The sequence below is a fragment of the Rhinolophus sinicus genome, chromosome 5 (genome assembly GCF_057876585.1).
Source record: "Rhinolophus sinicus isolate RSI-liver-muscle chromosome 5, RSI-T2T, whole genome shotgun sequence".
Taxonomy (NCBI): domain Eukaryota; kingdom Metazoa; phylum Chordata; class Mammalia; order Chiroptera; family Rhinolophidae; genus Rhinolophus; species Rhinolophus sinicus.
The window spans coordinates 110134959-110151964 of NC_142505.1; the positions used below are offsets into that span (position 1 = coordinate 110134959).

At 48.6% G+C, this 17006-nt stretch overlaps 1 protein-coding gene across 4 annotated transcripts in view; it reads left to right on the forward strand.

The window, feature by feature from the left end:
* The window catches only part of CARD11 (caspase recruitment domain family member 11), a 92941-nt gene that overhangs the window by 51583 nt on the left and 24352 nt on the right, over positions 1 to 17006 (forward strand). For 2 of the 4 annotated variants that reach the window (XM_074313986.2, XM_019757565.3), the window contains exons 2-6: positions 6960 to 7082; positions 10061 to 10273; positions 11945 to 12082; positions 13130 to 13455; positions 16250 to 16429. In XM_074313986.2, the coding sequence (XP_074170087.1) occupies positions 7076 to 7082; positions 10061 to 10273; positions 11945 to 12082; positions 13130 to 13455; positions 16250 to 16429 (864 nt within the window). In that variant the 5' untranslated portion in view covers positions 6960 to 7075. Of the gene's footprint in view, positions 1 to 6956; positions 7083 to 9984; positions 10274 to 11944; positions 12083 to 13129; positions 13456 to 16249; positions 16430 to 17006 lie in introns of those variants that run through there. The other 2 variants (XM_019757568.3, XM_074313987.2) reach the window with 2 other exon arrangements.

Below are 17006 nucleotides of genomic sequence, written 5' to 3' on the forward strand. Positions count from 1 at the left end.
GGGACACAGCCGGGGTTGGTGGGCAGGGCCTGCCTGGGACGATGGCCGAGAGCCCGGCTGTTACGGGAGATGCCAAAGGTTGGGTGCACGTAGAAGAATGAGGGCTAAGTGAGAGGAGAGACAGATTCTAGTGGATGTGGTAAGTGGAAGCTGGAGAAGTGACCTGAGACTGACAAGTGAGGGCGCAGACCAGGATTGGAGGCAGGACAGTGGTGACACGCATCGTCGTGCCTGTGCACTGCAAGGCAGGAATGGCGAGGCAAACAGATGATGGTATCGTCTGTTAGGTACCATCTCCTGGGCTGTGCTTTATTTCCTTGTGGCATTGTAACCCCTCGGAGTCACACAGTCTGTCTGTCCCCTGCAGCACTCCATCCATGGGCAGGGCTCAGTCTGTATCGATTCCCTGCTCACTGTGGGAACAGGAATGGACAGACAGATACGGCAGCAGCTGCTCAGATGGTAGGGCTCAGAAGTCTGTGGCTGGGACCAAGGTGACTTTCTTAGATGGCTTGGATCTTATTTGTCACATGTATCTGTTAGGATGGTTTTCCTAACTGCAAGTCATAGAAACAAAATCAGAGTTTTATACTAGGGATTTAATTCTTCTCATGGGTCATGGACTCAGGTTAGCTTGGACTCAAAGCCCTTGTAGCAACCCAGGCCGCCATACTTAGAGTGTGGTCTCTGTCCTCATGCTCACAAGGTGGCTGCTCTGCTTCAGAGCATTGCATCCACGTTCCAGGTAGGAAGCGGAGACAAATAGAAGGCTCTGCTCACCTGAGTCTGCCCCACAGACCAAAGAACCTTCCTAGATGTCTCACCCAGAAACTCCCACTTACGTCTTATTGGTCAGGATTGTGTCACATAGCCACCTCCCTAGCTGCAAGGGAGGCTAGACATACAGTTTTTCAGATGGGCACAGTAACACTCCCAGCAAAACCAGGGCTCTTTTAATAAGTAAGAAAGAATGGATACTGGGTCGGAAGCTGGCAGTGTCTGCCACTCCTCTGTGAATGTAAAATGGTAATTGCTGCTTTCAAAATACGTATCAGTGAAGCTCTGTTGATTGCTGTACACATGTTAATTGATGGGAAATATTATCTCAATATTTCAGTTGAATGAGCTGAGATAGACAGAGGTTAAAAAGTTAACTGGGATACCAAGGAAGAATCCGGCAGGGGAATTTTTTAGCTGCTTCTCTAAGTGCCCTTTTTGCAGCAATGAAAGGGAACGAGGGGGGGGGGCGGGGCTGGAGACGCACAGGAAGGGACGATTCTGGTTCTTTTCCATAAAGAGCTATAAACACTGTACACGGCTGGGATGCTGATGGGACCAGTGTCTCTTCAGTCCTTTCTCACAGGCAGTAGATCATTCTTTTAAATAATCTTTTTCCCTTTTTTTGCCAGAAGTCCTTTCAATTAAGTAAAGGTTTCATTGGAATAATTAAACCCTCCATTTCAATGAAGCCACTCACTGCAATCATCCAGGCAAATCAATTAACCAGACATGCATTTATCTGACTGGCTGTTGACTCACCCCCTCTTGGTTCCAGAGCTTTTGCCCTGGGGCAACCCGTAAGAGAAGAGGTGTCTGTCCCACAAGGACAGCTCATTTCCAAAGGGCTTGGCACTCTCTGGATTTGAAGTAATAGCAGCCTCACTGTTTATTTTATTCAGGATCTGATTTTTATTTATTCATCCAACAAATACATATTGAACACCTACTAAGAGTAAGGCCCCATGCTAAGTTCTGTGGAGGAGGCCGAGATGAGACACGTGTGGCAGACAGCTGAACCTCCCTAAACCTGTTTCCTCTTCTATAAAATGGGGATGATAGTAGTAGCTACCTCATAGGTTGGTCGTGTTAAGTGAGATAATCCACATGGTGTCTGCCTACAGCAACTATCATGCACCTTTCATAGACAGCTATTACAGAATACGCTCCAGCAAAATGAGGGAAGAAAGCAGTAAAGAGGAAGAAAGGGAGCCCAGGATGCAAGTAACCTAATTGGTTAGATTAGATGTATGCTTCATAAATGTTAGTGGTGATATTTGCTAGTTTAATTAAGATCAGAGGGCATGGAGTCACTGAGGGCCGAGTTGGAATCTCTGCTCTGCCACTTAGTGGGATCTCACCCCATTATTTATTATAACTCTCTGATCCTGCCTCCTCGTCATAAAATGGGAACAATAAAACCTATCTTATCACAGTCCTATGAAGGTGAAGTGAGGTGACATCTGTGAAGTGCCTAGCACACAGCACTTCTGGTTTATGAAGGTGTGAGCCGTCTGACAGGCATTACAAAAGATAGAATGTGGTAAGTGTGCAGAGAAGGGAGGTAACTGTTTGGTTCTTTTATACTTTTAAGAATTCATGTTTCCAACTATTGACACACGAAGGTCGGACAAATGAAGTTCGTGAACTTTCCACCATGTAAGTGCACGGTGGAAAGTTTGCGAACTTAATTGTCCCATTCATGTATTATTTTTTTTATTAATTTTTTTACCAAGATAATATGTGTGTCATGCAGAGTAAAGTGGTGAAATGTAAAGAAAAACATCAGTTCCCAGCCTGGCCATCAATATCCCTAGTCCTGATCCCAGAGGCACCCACTTCTAACTCTCTATGTACCTGTCCCTAATTGTTTCTCCATCTGACTCTCAGACCTGTTCTTTGCTTAACAATATCATTTCCTAAATTATCAAATATATCAGATAATCATTCAGTGTTTTCCTCCAGGCAGCCTCCCTCTAATGGGCCCTCCATCGTCCTAGCATAATCTTGGCAGTTACTTCTTGCTGCGTCCCTCTCACCTTGGACTTTCCCTGGTGTTTTGTCCAGTTAGATTCTGTTTTCTGGGCTGCATGCCTTTTTATTGTTTTATCCCCTCATTTTACTAGAGTATGTCCTCCAGTAGCTTCCTAAGAAAGGGTATAGAGTCCTTGCCTTTCTGAAAATAGTATCATTCTATTTTCACACGTAATAGCTTGGGTGGGTTCACAATTCTAGGTTAAAAGTATTTTCCATCAAAAATTGAAGGCATTGCTTTATTGTCTCCCAGCTTCCAGTGTTGCTAGGGAAAGATCTGAGGCCAAGCTCGCTTCCCGTCCTTTGCAGATAACCTGATATTTTCTCTCTGGAAGCTTTTAGGGTCTTCTGTTATTCCCTGGTGGCCTGAAACTTCACAATGATGGTTTGCGAAGGTTCTTTTCCACTGATTGTACTGAATGTTCAAAGTCTCTTTAAATCTGAAGGCTTATGTTCTTACATTTGGAGAATCATCTAATATTATTTCTCTGATAATTTCATCCCGTAATTTATATTATATCCTCAAAAGATATACAACAAAGGAAATATAACCTCTGTAATCTCTTCCTAGGATTTCTATTTATTGGACATTCGACCGTCTGAGTAGATCTCATCCCTCTCTCTTCTTATCTTCCTTCTCTTTTTATTAACTTTTTGGGAGATTTCTTCAACTTTATCTTCCAAACCTTTTATTAATTATGAATTCCTGCTACCTTATTTGAATTGCCAAGAACTCATTCTTTGTTCCCTTTTTATAGCATCTTACTATTGTTTTATGGATACACTATTTTATCTCTTAATGGATTTTAATTATCAAATTGTGTTTTTTAAAGTTTTATCTTATTCTGTGCGTTGTCTGCTTCCTGGATTCCTTGTCTTAGTTTATCTCCTCTGATCTCTTCCTTTCACATAGAGCTGTTCCTCAAACATCACGTGATCCTTGGCTGTCTTTATTCTTAAGTGGGAGCAACACAGACAGTGTGTACGAGTGCTTCTCTAGCGGGCTTCACTGTGGGGTTGAAATGGGGCTTGAATTACACACTAATGACTAACTCACCAAGCAATTGATGCCTTTTCCGAGAAGCTGTAGTTGTTCTTTTTAACCCTGAGCCAATATCCGCCACCTTAAAACTTGTTTTTAGTTCTGTCTTAAGCTTGTCTGTTTAAGTGATGTTTCACAGAGCTTTTGTATGTATACTTTCTGGTTAGTGTCATTTAAATGGTAAACCTGAAAACAAAGGCAGTTGTAGGGTCTATATAGCAGTGATTAAGAGGAAGTCAGAGAATCGTGGGTCCAAATCCTGCTTTCCATGCTAATTATAAGACTTTGACCTCTCCCAGCTTTGATTTCCTTGGCTATAAGACAGTGGTGATGATGATGATGATAATGATGATGATGGTGATGGTGATGGTGATGGTGGTGATGATGGTGATGGTGATGATGGTGGTGATGGTGATGATGGTGATGATGATGGTGATGATGGTGATGGTGATGGTGGTGATGATGATGATGGGGATGATGGTGATGATGGTGATGGTGATGATGTAAGACAGTGATGACGGTGATGGTGATGATGGTGATGATGATGGAGGTGATGGTGATGATGATAATGATGATGGTGATGATGATGATGATGGTGATGGTGATGATGATGGTGATGGTGGTGATGGTGATGATGGTGATGATGGTGATGGTGGTGATGGTGATGATGATGGAGGTGATGGTGATGATGATAATGATGATGGTGATGATGATGATGATGGTGATGGTGATGATGATGGTGATGATGGTGATGATGGTGATGATGGTGATGATGATGGAGGTGATGGTGATGATGGTGATGATGATGGTGATGATGGTGATGATGGTGATGATGATGGAGGTGATGGTGATGATGGTGATGATGGTGGTGATGGTGATGATGGTGATAATGGTGATGATGGTGGTGATGATGATGATGGGGATGATGGTGATGATGGTGGTGATGATGATGATGGGGATGATGGTGATGATGGTGATGGTGATGATGATGGAGGTGATGGTGATGATGGTGATGATGATGGTGGTGATGATGATAATGGGGATGATGGTGATGATGGTGATGGTGATGATGATGGAGGTGATGGTGATGATGATGGTGATGATGTAAGACAGTGATGACGGTGATGGTGATGGTGGTGATGGTGGTGATGGTGGTGATGGTGGTGATGGTGATGATGGTGGTGATGGTGGTGATGGTGGTGATGGTGGTGATGGTGATGATGGTGATGATGATGGTGATGATGGTGATGGTGATGGTGATGATGGTGATGATGATGGAGGTGATGGTGATGATGGTGATGATGATGGTGGTGATGATGATGATGGGGATGATGGTGATGATGGTGATGGTGATGATGATGATGTAAGACAGTGATGACGGTGATGGTGATGATGGTGATGATGATGGAGGTGATGGTGATGATGGTGATGATGATGGTGATGGTGATGATGATGGTGATGGTGATGATGATGGTGATGGTGGTGATGGTGATGATGGTGATGATGGTGATGGTGATGATGTAAGACAGTGATGACGGTGATGGTGATGATGGTGATGATGATGGTGATGGTGGTGATGGTGATGATGGTGATGATGGTGATGGTGGTGATAATGGTGATGATGATGGTGATGGTGATGGTGGTGATGATGGTAATGATGACGATGATGATGATATAAGATAATGATGATGACGATGATGATAATAATAATGATAGTGCCTATCTTAAAGAGCCCTTGAGATAGGGCTCTGCTTAGCAAAGTACCAGGCACACAGTTAATGATCTGTAAGCATCAGGAGAGATGCTTCAGCTTGTTGAATGTTCTACCCATAAGTCAGTCTCTTGGGACACCTCATACGCTATACATTTTTCCGGCCTTAGGGCCAAGTTCTCAAGGATGTAATCAAAACTCTGAGGGCATAAATAGTGGGTCATCCTCACAACTGGTTGTCCCGTGCCTCGGTTTTCCCCTCCTCACCTATGCATGCCTGTTTTCCCTCCCTCACAATTAATGTTTTAAAAACTTTCTGATTATAAAAGAAACACATGTTCTCTTTTCTAACGCAAGTGCAGGAAAGGCTCCTTTCCCTTTGCCCCTGCTTGCTGGCCTGTGACCAGCCCTACTGGTCTTGGCACTTGGCTCTGTAGGTCACCCCCAGCTCTCATCCGCAGTGCCCACAGCAGTGCAACTGCTCTTGTCCCCGCTACAGAGCAGGGAGGCCATGAGGACACCAAGGAGACGGTGTCCTCCAGAGAAGCATGTCACTGCCACTTCCCCGGGGCCGAGGGCCGGTGACAGCTCACTCCAAACCAGCTGACACCCTACAAGAACAGCTTCTGTCAGCTCTGAGAGAGCTGGTGTCACCTGTGATTAATCCTCAAAGCCAAAACCAAGCAAGTTGCTGATTAAATAGCGTCATCCCAGTGTCCCCATCACTCCCAAGTGGAGCAGTCGTGGAGCAGCTGCCTGCGGCCCCACCACAGGGACCCTGGCAGCTGTCAGGACAGAAGTCAGGCCCCTCTCACCTTCTCAGAGTTTGAGCCCCACCTTTCCCCCTCCCTAGCCTCCCATTCTCCAGAAGGAGAACTGGCCCTTCCCGGTAAAACCCACAGTCAGGCTCCTAGAGCAGCCAGGCATTCCCACAACCTTGTCAGTCACCATAAGAAATGTCACCTTGGGGAAATCACAGAGTGTGCCGTGGCGTGTTCCTGCTCAAACCCACGGCCAGCCGGGGGCTGAAGACATAACTCACAGTGAAGGGAACTCGTCTGGTCTCAAGAATGTGGTTGCTGCTTTTGACCTCATGAATTAGTGGCTGGTGAGAAGGTCTCCACTCTGCGTAGAGAGATCATCCCCCGCCATGAGCAACCCCCAGGCCATGTGTGTCCCTCCCTCTGTTCCCAGGGGTCTTAGAATGTGCAGCCAGCGTGGCCTTCCAGACTGCCCACAGGCTGGCACAAAAGCCCTGCTTCCCGGCAGCTCCTGGGCAGGTGCGCCTCATCACTGTCACCTGGAAAGATGCACTCAGCATCACTTTCATACCTGAATGCTGCTCTCGCTCTCTGACCACCTCTGTGCCAAGTCACATTCTCTCTCCTTGGACAGATCCCGGCCATCGCAACTCCAGATTCAGGAGACTGGCTCCAGGAGGGACAAGCCCCAGGCAGGAGTAAAGTCAAACCTCCATCACAGGGGACCAGCTGCCGTCGTGAGCCTGCCACATGCCAGGTACTTTTCATGTCATCTCCTTTAGAGCGAACAATAAAGGGGAGGTTACCTGAGCCGTGACGGGGAGCAGTGAGGGGAGGTGCAGGCAGGAGTTTGGTGGAGAATCAGAGAGGCCAGCGTGCGTGGGACACCGTCAGGATGAGACCGGCAGGGCTGGCAGGAGGCAAACCACACAGGGCCTTGGGGGTCAAGATCAGGACTTTGAACTTCACGGTAACAGCCATAGGGAGCCACACGATAAATGTTTCCAGTGAATGAGTGAGGGACTGAGACCAGCAGCTGCCACGGAGTTTGTCCACAGGCAGGTAGTCTCCTTGTCCCGAAAAAAAGATGACAAAATGGCCCACCTGTAGGGCCTGGCCCGAGAGCCTTGATCTTGTTTTCCCTGCTGTTGAATAGAAAGACCAGTGTGGTCCAGGCTTTGATTCAAGACCAAGCCAGACCCTGCTGAGGGTTGGGTCAGAGTTGCCACCAGCTCTGGCTGAGACGGGGGAGGGAGGACCATCCAACGTGGGTGCTGCCTATTTGGAAACAGGAAAGGAAGGTACATTTTCCTTAGTGAATGGAAGTGATCATACTGATTCGTCAGTGAGCGGCTGAGGTGGGCGGCTTTTATGTGGCATGAACCCAAACTCACCAAGTGACCCAGGTAGCCAGGGCCCTACGTTAGCAAACGGGCTTGCAGAGGTTAGGACTTAAGTCTGTAAAGCCAGGTTGATGTCTATGCAGAGTTTACTATAGTGAATGGGACTGACTCCTCATTTTTACTCACTTAAAGTCAGCTGTTGCTCGTAACAGAAACAGATATTGTGACTCAAGCCCTCTGGCTGCACATAGCAGAGGCCCACGCAAAACAGCTCAAATTAATAGGGAGCTTGACAAAGGCCTAGAGTGAGGACCAGATGCCACGTGCAAGGACCAGATCCCCCACGAGGCCAAGGCTGACAGGCGGGAGCTGCAGTTAGCTCCCTGGAGGGACGGGCCGCACACTTCTCAGGGTCTCCCATTTCTCGGGCTCTCTCACTGCAGCTCCCTCTGCCTGCCTGGCCTCCTGCCTGTGTGTGTGCTGTACCAGACCGAGCTCTAGCCTCCGCAGCCATCCTGGTGCCACCTCTAGTTCAGGTCCCTACAGCACACACACCTAACCAGTCTCTGTGGCCTATATGAAATCCCCAGGTCAAGGTGCAGGTCAGTTGGCCTTGGCCAAAGGGTGTATTTGGCACCAACAAGGAGATATCAGTGCCGTGGCCTTCTGAGGGGATGTGAGTGAGAAGGCACATACTGCATCCTGGAGCGTCTGTTGCCCTGGCCGTGACCTTTATCTCAGTTAATTTCACAAGCCTGCGCCCACTTCAGATGCCAGCTGCAAGTCCCAGGGGCCACCCGTACTCTCACTGGGCGGCTGTAAATCAGGGATTCCCACAGGCCCCTCAGCAGGTGCAATAATTTGCTGGGATAACACAGAACTCAGGCAAACACTGCACTTATTAATATACCTTATTTCACAAGATACAAATGAAAAGCCATATGGGCAGGTACATGGGGCAAGGTCTGGAGGGTCCCCAGCACAGGACCGTCTGTCCCCGTGGAGTTGAGGTGCCCCTCTCCCAGCATGTGTGTGCATTCACAAACTTGCAAACTCCTGGAAGCCCATGGTTTAGGGATTTTGACCAGGGTTTCATTCCGCGGGTGTGATTGTTTCAATCAGCCCCCATTGAGATGAAATCAGTGTCCAGCCCTCTCCTCCCCGCAGGTCAGGCTGTGAGGCCCAAAGTACAACCTTCCAGTAACTTGCTCGGTTTTTCTGGCCACCAGCCAGCCCCATCCTAGGGGCCCTTAGCAACTAGTCGTCTTGTTACCATGCAAAAGATACGCTCTCACCACACAGGAGTCCAAGAGTTTCAAGAGCTCTGTGCCAGGAACCTGGGACAAAGACCAAAACTTTTTTTATTATACATACTACATGCATGCATTCTGAAATTTACTTTTTTGAAAAACAATGTGCCTTGGGATGTTTTCATGTCACCACATCTGTGCTATATGCTGTGGTATAAAAGGGTCCTGGAATATCTCCTGACGAATATTTAGGTTGTTTCCATTTTCCCCTCTTACAAATAGTTCTAAATGGTCAAGTAAACACTTGGGGGGAAACTAATTATCCATCAGTAGGGAAATAGAGAAGGAATTTTGGTATATCCTTCCAATGGAATAATATATTCAGCAGTTAAAGACGAATAAGCCAACTGAAATTCAGAGATTGTTAATACTGACAATTGAATGAAACGACATTTTTCAAGAGCCTGTTGTACATGAAATGTCCAGAGCAGGCAAATCTGTAGACACAGAGGTAGATTAGTGGTTGCCTGGGGAGGGGGGTGCGGGTGGGGAGGGGCAAGTATTGGAGGGAAATGGGAGTGACTGCTGAGGGATGTGCAGTTTCTTTTGGGTTGATGAAAATGTTCTAAAACTAATTGTAATGATAGTTGCACAACTGTGAATATACTAAAAACCTTTGAATTGTACACTTTAAAAAGGTAAATTGTATGGTCCATGAATTATAGCTCATTAAAGCTGTTTAAAAATGAACACACTAGATTTATATGTATCAACCTAAATAAATCTCAAAAAATGTAGAGAGTAAAAAGCAAGTTTTAAAAGGAAACAAGGAAGCATATGGTATGACACCATTTATGTGACATTGTAAAACCAAAAATAATAGTATGTATTGTTTTGGGAAAGATAAATTCTTAGTGAGATGCACAAATTGGGATGGAAAGAATCAACTCCAGCTGCAGCCTGTCCCCTCTCCCCCCATAAATCCCTGTACTCCTGTGCCCTCCTTTCTTAAGTAGGTAAAACACACCCAGACTTCCCTGTACTTCTCCAACTTCCTGTACCCTAGAGAGCGCTCTGAAGCACTGGACAGGGCTGCCCAGTGAAGCCCTGCTGTTGACCTTGTTGGGGTTTCTGTCTGAGAGGGGGAGGGCCCAAGATGGACGACTACATGGAGACCCTGAAGGACGAGGAGGACGCCCTGTGGGAGAACGTGGAATGTAACCGGCACATGCTCAGCCGCTACATCAACCCTGCCAAGCTCACGCCCTACCTGCGCCAGTGCAAGGTCATCGACGAGCAGGACGAGGATGAAGTGCTCAACGCGCCCATGCTGCCGTCCAAGATCAACCGGGCAGGTGGGTGACCTGCGGGGCCCCAGGGGAGGGGACAGGGAGTGCCCTGGTGGCCGCTGCAGGAAATGCCCTTCACCTTCCGTTAGCTGTACCCACATGACATGTCTCGACGTCGTGAGTTTTTCGGTTGGGGTCCACAGACAGACCTCTGCCCACCCCTGTGCCCCCACCAAGCTAAGTATGGAACTCAGAGGGTCCCGAACTTGGATAGGGGGATTATGGTTATTTTACTCACCTAACTGGGCTTTAGCGTCCCCTTCAATGACGAATGTAGGTAGGCAACAAATGACAGTAATGACTAGCAATACCTGTGACTTTGTCGCCAGTAAAACTTACAGACATCTTCATATCATATCACATCACATTACAGCTGTTACAGATCTCCCCAAATATCATTTACACTCATCTCTGCCTTGAAATTGTAGTACTTATTAGACCTGTCGTGACACTGTGTTATTTAATGTGTCAATAAAGGAGCACATTACTGAGTCGTAACTTTAACATTTGATCGCTGTATTTTATTGCAATTGTTTCCTGTTGTAATCCAATGCATTTTATCTGTTTAAAAGTATTACTCTATCATCACCCCAATAGATTTTAATTAAAAAAAGGAGAAAAAAAAAGTATTATTCTGAGAAGGGGTCTGTAGACTTTTCTAGACTGCCTAGTTAGTGTCCATGACACTTTATCACATTCATTCACAGTAATAAGAGTGGTTTGTGAAACTTGTTCTGGGTTTATATATGTATGTGTATGTATACACACACACGTATATATATATGTCTGTGTATTTGTCTTTGTGTGTGGGTACGAGGTCACAGTGTAAAGTATATTTCTGCGGCTCATGGTTTAAAAGGTTTGAAAATCACTTTCCCGCAGTGTGACTGGTGATAAGTAGCTCATACGCTGTGACTCTCGTTTGCTCACATGACAGACATCACTAATCACAGCATGCTTTCCTCCTGAGCTTGGATGTAACTTTAGACGCCTTCTCCACACAGTGCTCCAGGCAGCTCCGCCAAGCAATCCGTTGACACGAGATGAAACTTACTTATTATGTCTATCCTACGGAAAAGGTAGTTTTAGGACCTCAAGGGAAGAAACAACTGAAAATAAATTGTTTAAGGGAGGGCCAAGAAATGTAAACAATAAGTGGATCCAGTAGGGTGGAAACTGAAAACCGCTGGGCAAGTTACATTCAGGTTAAAGATGTTTCCAGACTGTGTGATAATCCCAAAGAGCAGGGAGCTGTGCCTGCTTCCTGTGACTACCCCTAGCTCCCACACAATGTTTGTCTTTCTGCTCTGAATCCCAGAGAAGCATGTATTATTCTGTAATTGTTATTCAGTCACATACGAGCTGATGCCTCTGTGGTTCATTTTAATCCTGGTCAACTGGGAAGCTCTTTGAAACTGTTGGTTTCCCGAGGCTGCGATTCCGTTTATCCTGGTTCTACCAATTTCTTAGAAAAAGGAAACTCACACCCACTGGATCCCTGTTGCGAGCCTGGCACTTTGATTTACATTATCTGGACTCCAAGATACAACTCAGGAGTGACAGAATGTGGTGACAGAATCTGTCTTCCTAGAGTCCAGGATGAGATTGGACACGGAGACTTGCATCCAATCAGACATGTCCTCTTCTTCTCACTGAGTGATTTGGCTTTTCCCCTAGGCCGATTATTGGACATTCTACATACCAAGGGCCAAAGGGGCTATGTGGTCTTCTTGGAGAGCCTGGAATTTTATTACCCAGAACTGTACAAACTGGTGACTGGGAAGGAGCCCACCCGGAGATTCTCCACCATTGTGGGTGAGTGGTTTTGCCATCCAGAGCATTCAGACTCTGGTAGATGTGTGTGTGTGTGTCCCTGTCTTGTGGTGAGACAGTTCTAAAGTTATGAGTCCGTGGCATTAGGACTGTGCCCCTCTGGCACTTATGGGCTGTCAACCACTTATTTCTGCCTGATGATGCAAAGTAGGTGACGGGCAAACTGAAGCAGGAGCCGAGAGAAGTAGGTGCTCATGGAACATCCCCATGGACATTGGTGGGGCCGAAGAGATACTTGTACTACCCTCTGGATCTCGTCCTTGCCTTGCCTGCTCTCTGGCCAGTATCCTGAGCCAGAGCCCTTGCTCGTCTTGTTCTCTGAATTGTCCTTCCTAAATATTCCGGAATCAGTCTTCTCTCTTTCTCCACCACTACCCAGTCCAGATCCCTACAACGCTGTCCACTCCACATCAAGGCCTGTGCTCGCCAGTGCTTTCTCCTCTCCTCATATAAACCTCCCCTGCGTAAGACCTTTCCGTGGTTTTCCATTGCTTCCATCTAAATACCCGCATCTGTAATGCAGCCCACACAGGCTGAACGTGGTCCAGCCCCTGCTGACACTCCCAGCCTCACCTTTCTGCCTCTGTCTCTCTCTAGGTTCCCGCCACTTTGGTCTTCCTTCAGTTCCTGAACTGTGCCAAGACCTTCCCGCCTCCCGGTAGGGCCTTGGCAATGCTCCACCTTCTGGAGTGTGTTTTTCTCCTACACTTAACATTGCAGCTCAGCTGTCAGGAGCCTTCTCTGAGCCCTCTGCCAGCGGCTAGGCCTGGTCCCGGGCACACACTCTCCCAGTCAAATCCTCAGTCTGTAGTAACACTGGTGCGTGATCATCTGCTTTCCTACTGTCTGTCTCCCTTAGCAGACGTGAGCGCTGCCGGGCCCAAGGCTGTGTTGCTCACCCTGAACCCCAGTGCCTAACGGTAGTAGTGTTGCTGAGCGAATGAGTGAACGAATGGCACCTGCCCCGCGTCCGGAAGCCCCCTCCTGCGCTCCCCGGCCCCAGGCCTGACCGGCTGCCCCTCTCCACAGTGGAGGAGGGTCACGAGGGCCTCACGCATTTCCTGATGAACGAGGTCATCAAGCTGCAGCAGCAGATGAAGGCCAAGGACCTGCAGCGCTGCGAGCTGCTGGCCAAGTCGCGGCAGCTGGAGGACGAGAAGAAGCAGCTGACACTGATGCGGATGGAGCTGCTGACGTTCCAGGACCGGTACTACAAGATGAAGGAGGAGCGGGACGGCTACAACGACGAGCTGGTCAAGGTGAAGGACGACAACTACAACCTGGCCATGCGCTACGCCCAGCTCAGCGAGGAGAAGAACATGGCGGTCATGAGAAGCCGAGACCTCCAGCTCGAGGTGAGGGCCGCGGGGCTACCGGGCGGGGCTGGGCGAGGGGCGGCGGAGGCTGCTGGCGCTCGAGACCACCGCGCGGGCCTTAGGCCGCCAGAGCTTCGTGCTTCTCAGCTAGCAGAGGGGGACGGGAGGCCGCGTGATTCCGAAGGCCCAGACCCACCCAACGCGTGCACACACGGACCCAGGAAGCTTAGCGCGACAGTTAGAGACCCACCTCCACCATCCGCATGTGTGCGCGTGTGCACACAGCACAAGTGGGGCTTCCTGCCACCACATCAGGACCCAGATCACATGTGCATGTGCAGACCAGGGGCACCGGAACCCAGTGGCACTTCCATCCTGCTCAGGAGATTAGATCTACCACACGCAAGTGCGGACATGCCCACGTGGGCCCCGTGGGGTTTCCCTCCTGCTCTGGGTCCCAGATCCACCATGAGCATGTGCACATATGCACACAGAGATACTGGACCACGCCAGGGGAGGGGGAAGGTGGGAACACCCAGGGGACCAGACGGTGGCCCCAGAAAGGCAGCGAGGAGATGGACACAGCACCTGTTCCAGGGAGGCATGAGGTCCTCGAGGCTGGGGCTCTGCCTTTCACAACTGTCTCCACAAAGCGCAGTGGGGTAGCCAATATACTTATCAATGAACAGTCTGCCCGTCAGATAATTGATGTCATTAGTGACTTCACCATCAAAATGGAGAAAGGGAAGGGACTTGGCTTAACTCACTCATTCTTTGTGCTTATGGACGGCCACCATGCACCAGGGTGTTTTCCAGGGACACATAACTCAAGACCAAGGAAGGCCCTGCTGTCATGAGGCTTACATTCTAATCAGAAGACAAATAGATACACGCCTGGCAGTACTGAGAGGAAAATAAAGAGTATGAGGATTGTGAGGGATGCTGTTTTAAATAGGATGGCTGGGAAAGGTTGGTGAGAAGGGGACACGTGACCGGAGATCTGAGGAAATGGAGGGAGGCAGCCATGCAAAAGGTCCCAAGTAGGGGGCATGTTTGGTGTTTTTCTGGAGCCAAATGAGTAAGGGGCGTGAAAGGTGGGAGAGACGGCCAGGGTCCAGATCACGGGGACCTGGTAAGAACTTGGTAATATATTCCAGCTGTGGTAGGAAGCCACTGAAGCATTGAGAGCTGGGGAGTGACAACTGATTTATATCTGGAAGGATTACTTTGGCTACTGGGTGGAAAATAGAATATTTATTAAGCACCTGCCATGCATAAGACACGGTGCTTAGCACTGTGGGGGACATGGGGATAAATAACCTGATTTCTGCTCAGGTCACTTACGGTTTAGTTGAAGCAAGCAGATCAGTAAACAATCCACTGAATTCAGATGAATTGAGTCAGTGGCACAGCGGGTAACAGAGTTTCTGTTAAGAGCATGAGCTCTTCAATCCTATAAATTTGAGTTCAAATCTGGCTTCTAGTTTCACCATAGTTGGCTCTTGGCCTCAGTTTCCTCATTTGTAAATGGCAATAATGAAAATAATACCTACGCCCTAGGATTGCTGAGACACTGCACCATAATAAGCCTGGTAAAGTGGGTGACCCAGTAAGCACCCCACAGAGCTGCCACTCCATGCCCACTCGGGTGGAACTGAGGCTCTGTACAGGGTACTTGGGTGGATCTTCCAAGATTCTGTTTTACCCAGGATTTGGGGAGTTAACCTCTGGCAGGGACTTATAAGTTTCTCTCCGAGAACTTTCTCCTGTATTTTCTTGCCCTGGAGATACATTAATGCTGAGACAGCGTGTCTAGGCCTATGGAGTCCCTAGGTGATTGCTCAGCCCCAGGCTGCTTCCCGGGCGGGCCTCATTCCTCCTCCCCTCTGGCCATGGGGCTGCAGCAGCTATCCTTCCTTTGTTAAAGCCACCACCCTTACCTGCCAGATACCTCGAAGCTTTTCTCCCATAAGCCTAGAATTTAAAAGGGACAGCCACTCCTTTGGTGCCTCCCTTCCCTGCAGCCCCTGAAAACAATCCCCTTGTTTTGGGTGTTTTACCAAGCCTGATCCGTTTGGGGGAGCAGACACTCTGAGTCACAAAGGCGTAAGAAGTCTTTTGATCCCAGTTCCTGACGCTCACCTCTTGAGATTGAAGCCCAGCATAGCTCCAATGGTCCCGCTTGTAGATGTAGTAACTGCTTCCTCCAGGAAACCACTCCTTCTAACACTAACTCTGGGCAGGTCCTTTGGACCAGAGGTCCTGTCAACTTACAGTCCAGTGGGTCTCAAGCCGTTCTTCTAGCAACAGCGCCGTTTGTTCAAATAAAATCTTGTGTGAAACCCAAGAGAACAAAACCTGTGCAAGCAGAGCTGCTCTGGGGGGTGGAGTCGGGATGGGGCCCTGCCCCCTGACTTCCTGTGGATAACCCTAGGGCGCGTCAGGGCCGTCCTTGAGTTCTGAGGATCAGAATTTGAAGCCCATCATACAAGGGCATTGAAATGGGTAACAGACCTCAGGGAAACACCAGTGGGTATCTTTACCCTCCTGTGTAGCCTGTTCCACCCCATAAAAGTTACCTGAGGGCATTTTCTAAGCGCCTTTAGAACTATTCTAAATTAACGAATCAGGAACTCTTCACCAGCAAGGAGATGGTGGCTTGTTTCACTGGAAGGGGTTTCTTTGCGCCCTTCTCTGTCACCACCTGGAAGGAGGAGAGAGGGGGCATAGCACGGGTTCTGCTGCAAGTTCAGGGCCATCTGAGGAAGCGTGGCCTTTCCCGAGTGTTTCCTGCCAACTGCCTGCTCCCCTCGGCACTGTTGGGGTGTTGCAGATCGATCAGCTGAAACATCGGTTGAATAAGATGGAGGAGGAATGCAAGCTGGAGAGGAACCAGTCACTGAAACTGAAAAATGACATCGAGAATCGGCCCAAGAAGGAGCAGGTTCTGGAGCTGGAGCGGGAGAATGAGATGCTGAAGACCAAGATCCAGGAGCTGCAGTCCATCATACAGGTGAGCCGGGGGCGGGGCCAGCGCCCGCCAGGACGCAGGCAGCTCGGCATCCTGGGCGGCGGTTTCCTCCTCTGTACACGGTGTGAGCACACACCCGCTTCTCACAGATATGACATCACGTGAAATAACACTTGTGAAAAGTTTCCTCAATTGACGCACTCCACAAAAATCTTACACACGGATGCCAGTTTCCCGGGCGCCGTGAGGAAGGTACAGCCGAAACCCACTTGCCCTTAAAGAGCTGAGAAATCAGCCACAAGCTAGCTCCGTGTGGTTTGTTAAAACGTCCAGCCTGCCTGCTTTTGGCGCCACAGAGTCAGGTGTGGGGGTTAAACAAGTCACTGTGGACCAACGCCCCAGAATATATCTAAGGAAAGGAAACAGGCAGCCCCGTAGCATTAATCCCCCAGGACTGGCTGCCTGGTGTGCAAGGCTCTGGTGTGGAGCAAGGTTTGATCAGGGCAGATTAGTTGATATTTCAGGGGAAGCGTCTAGAAGGCCGATCAGCCCTCTCTGTTGTCACCTGTGAAGTGTTTGAGGAGCAGTACATTCTTCTCCGGCTCTGAGAAGAGCTAGG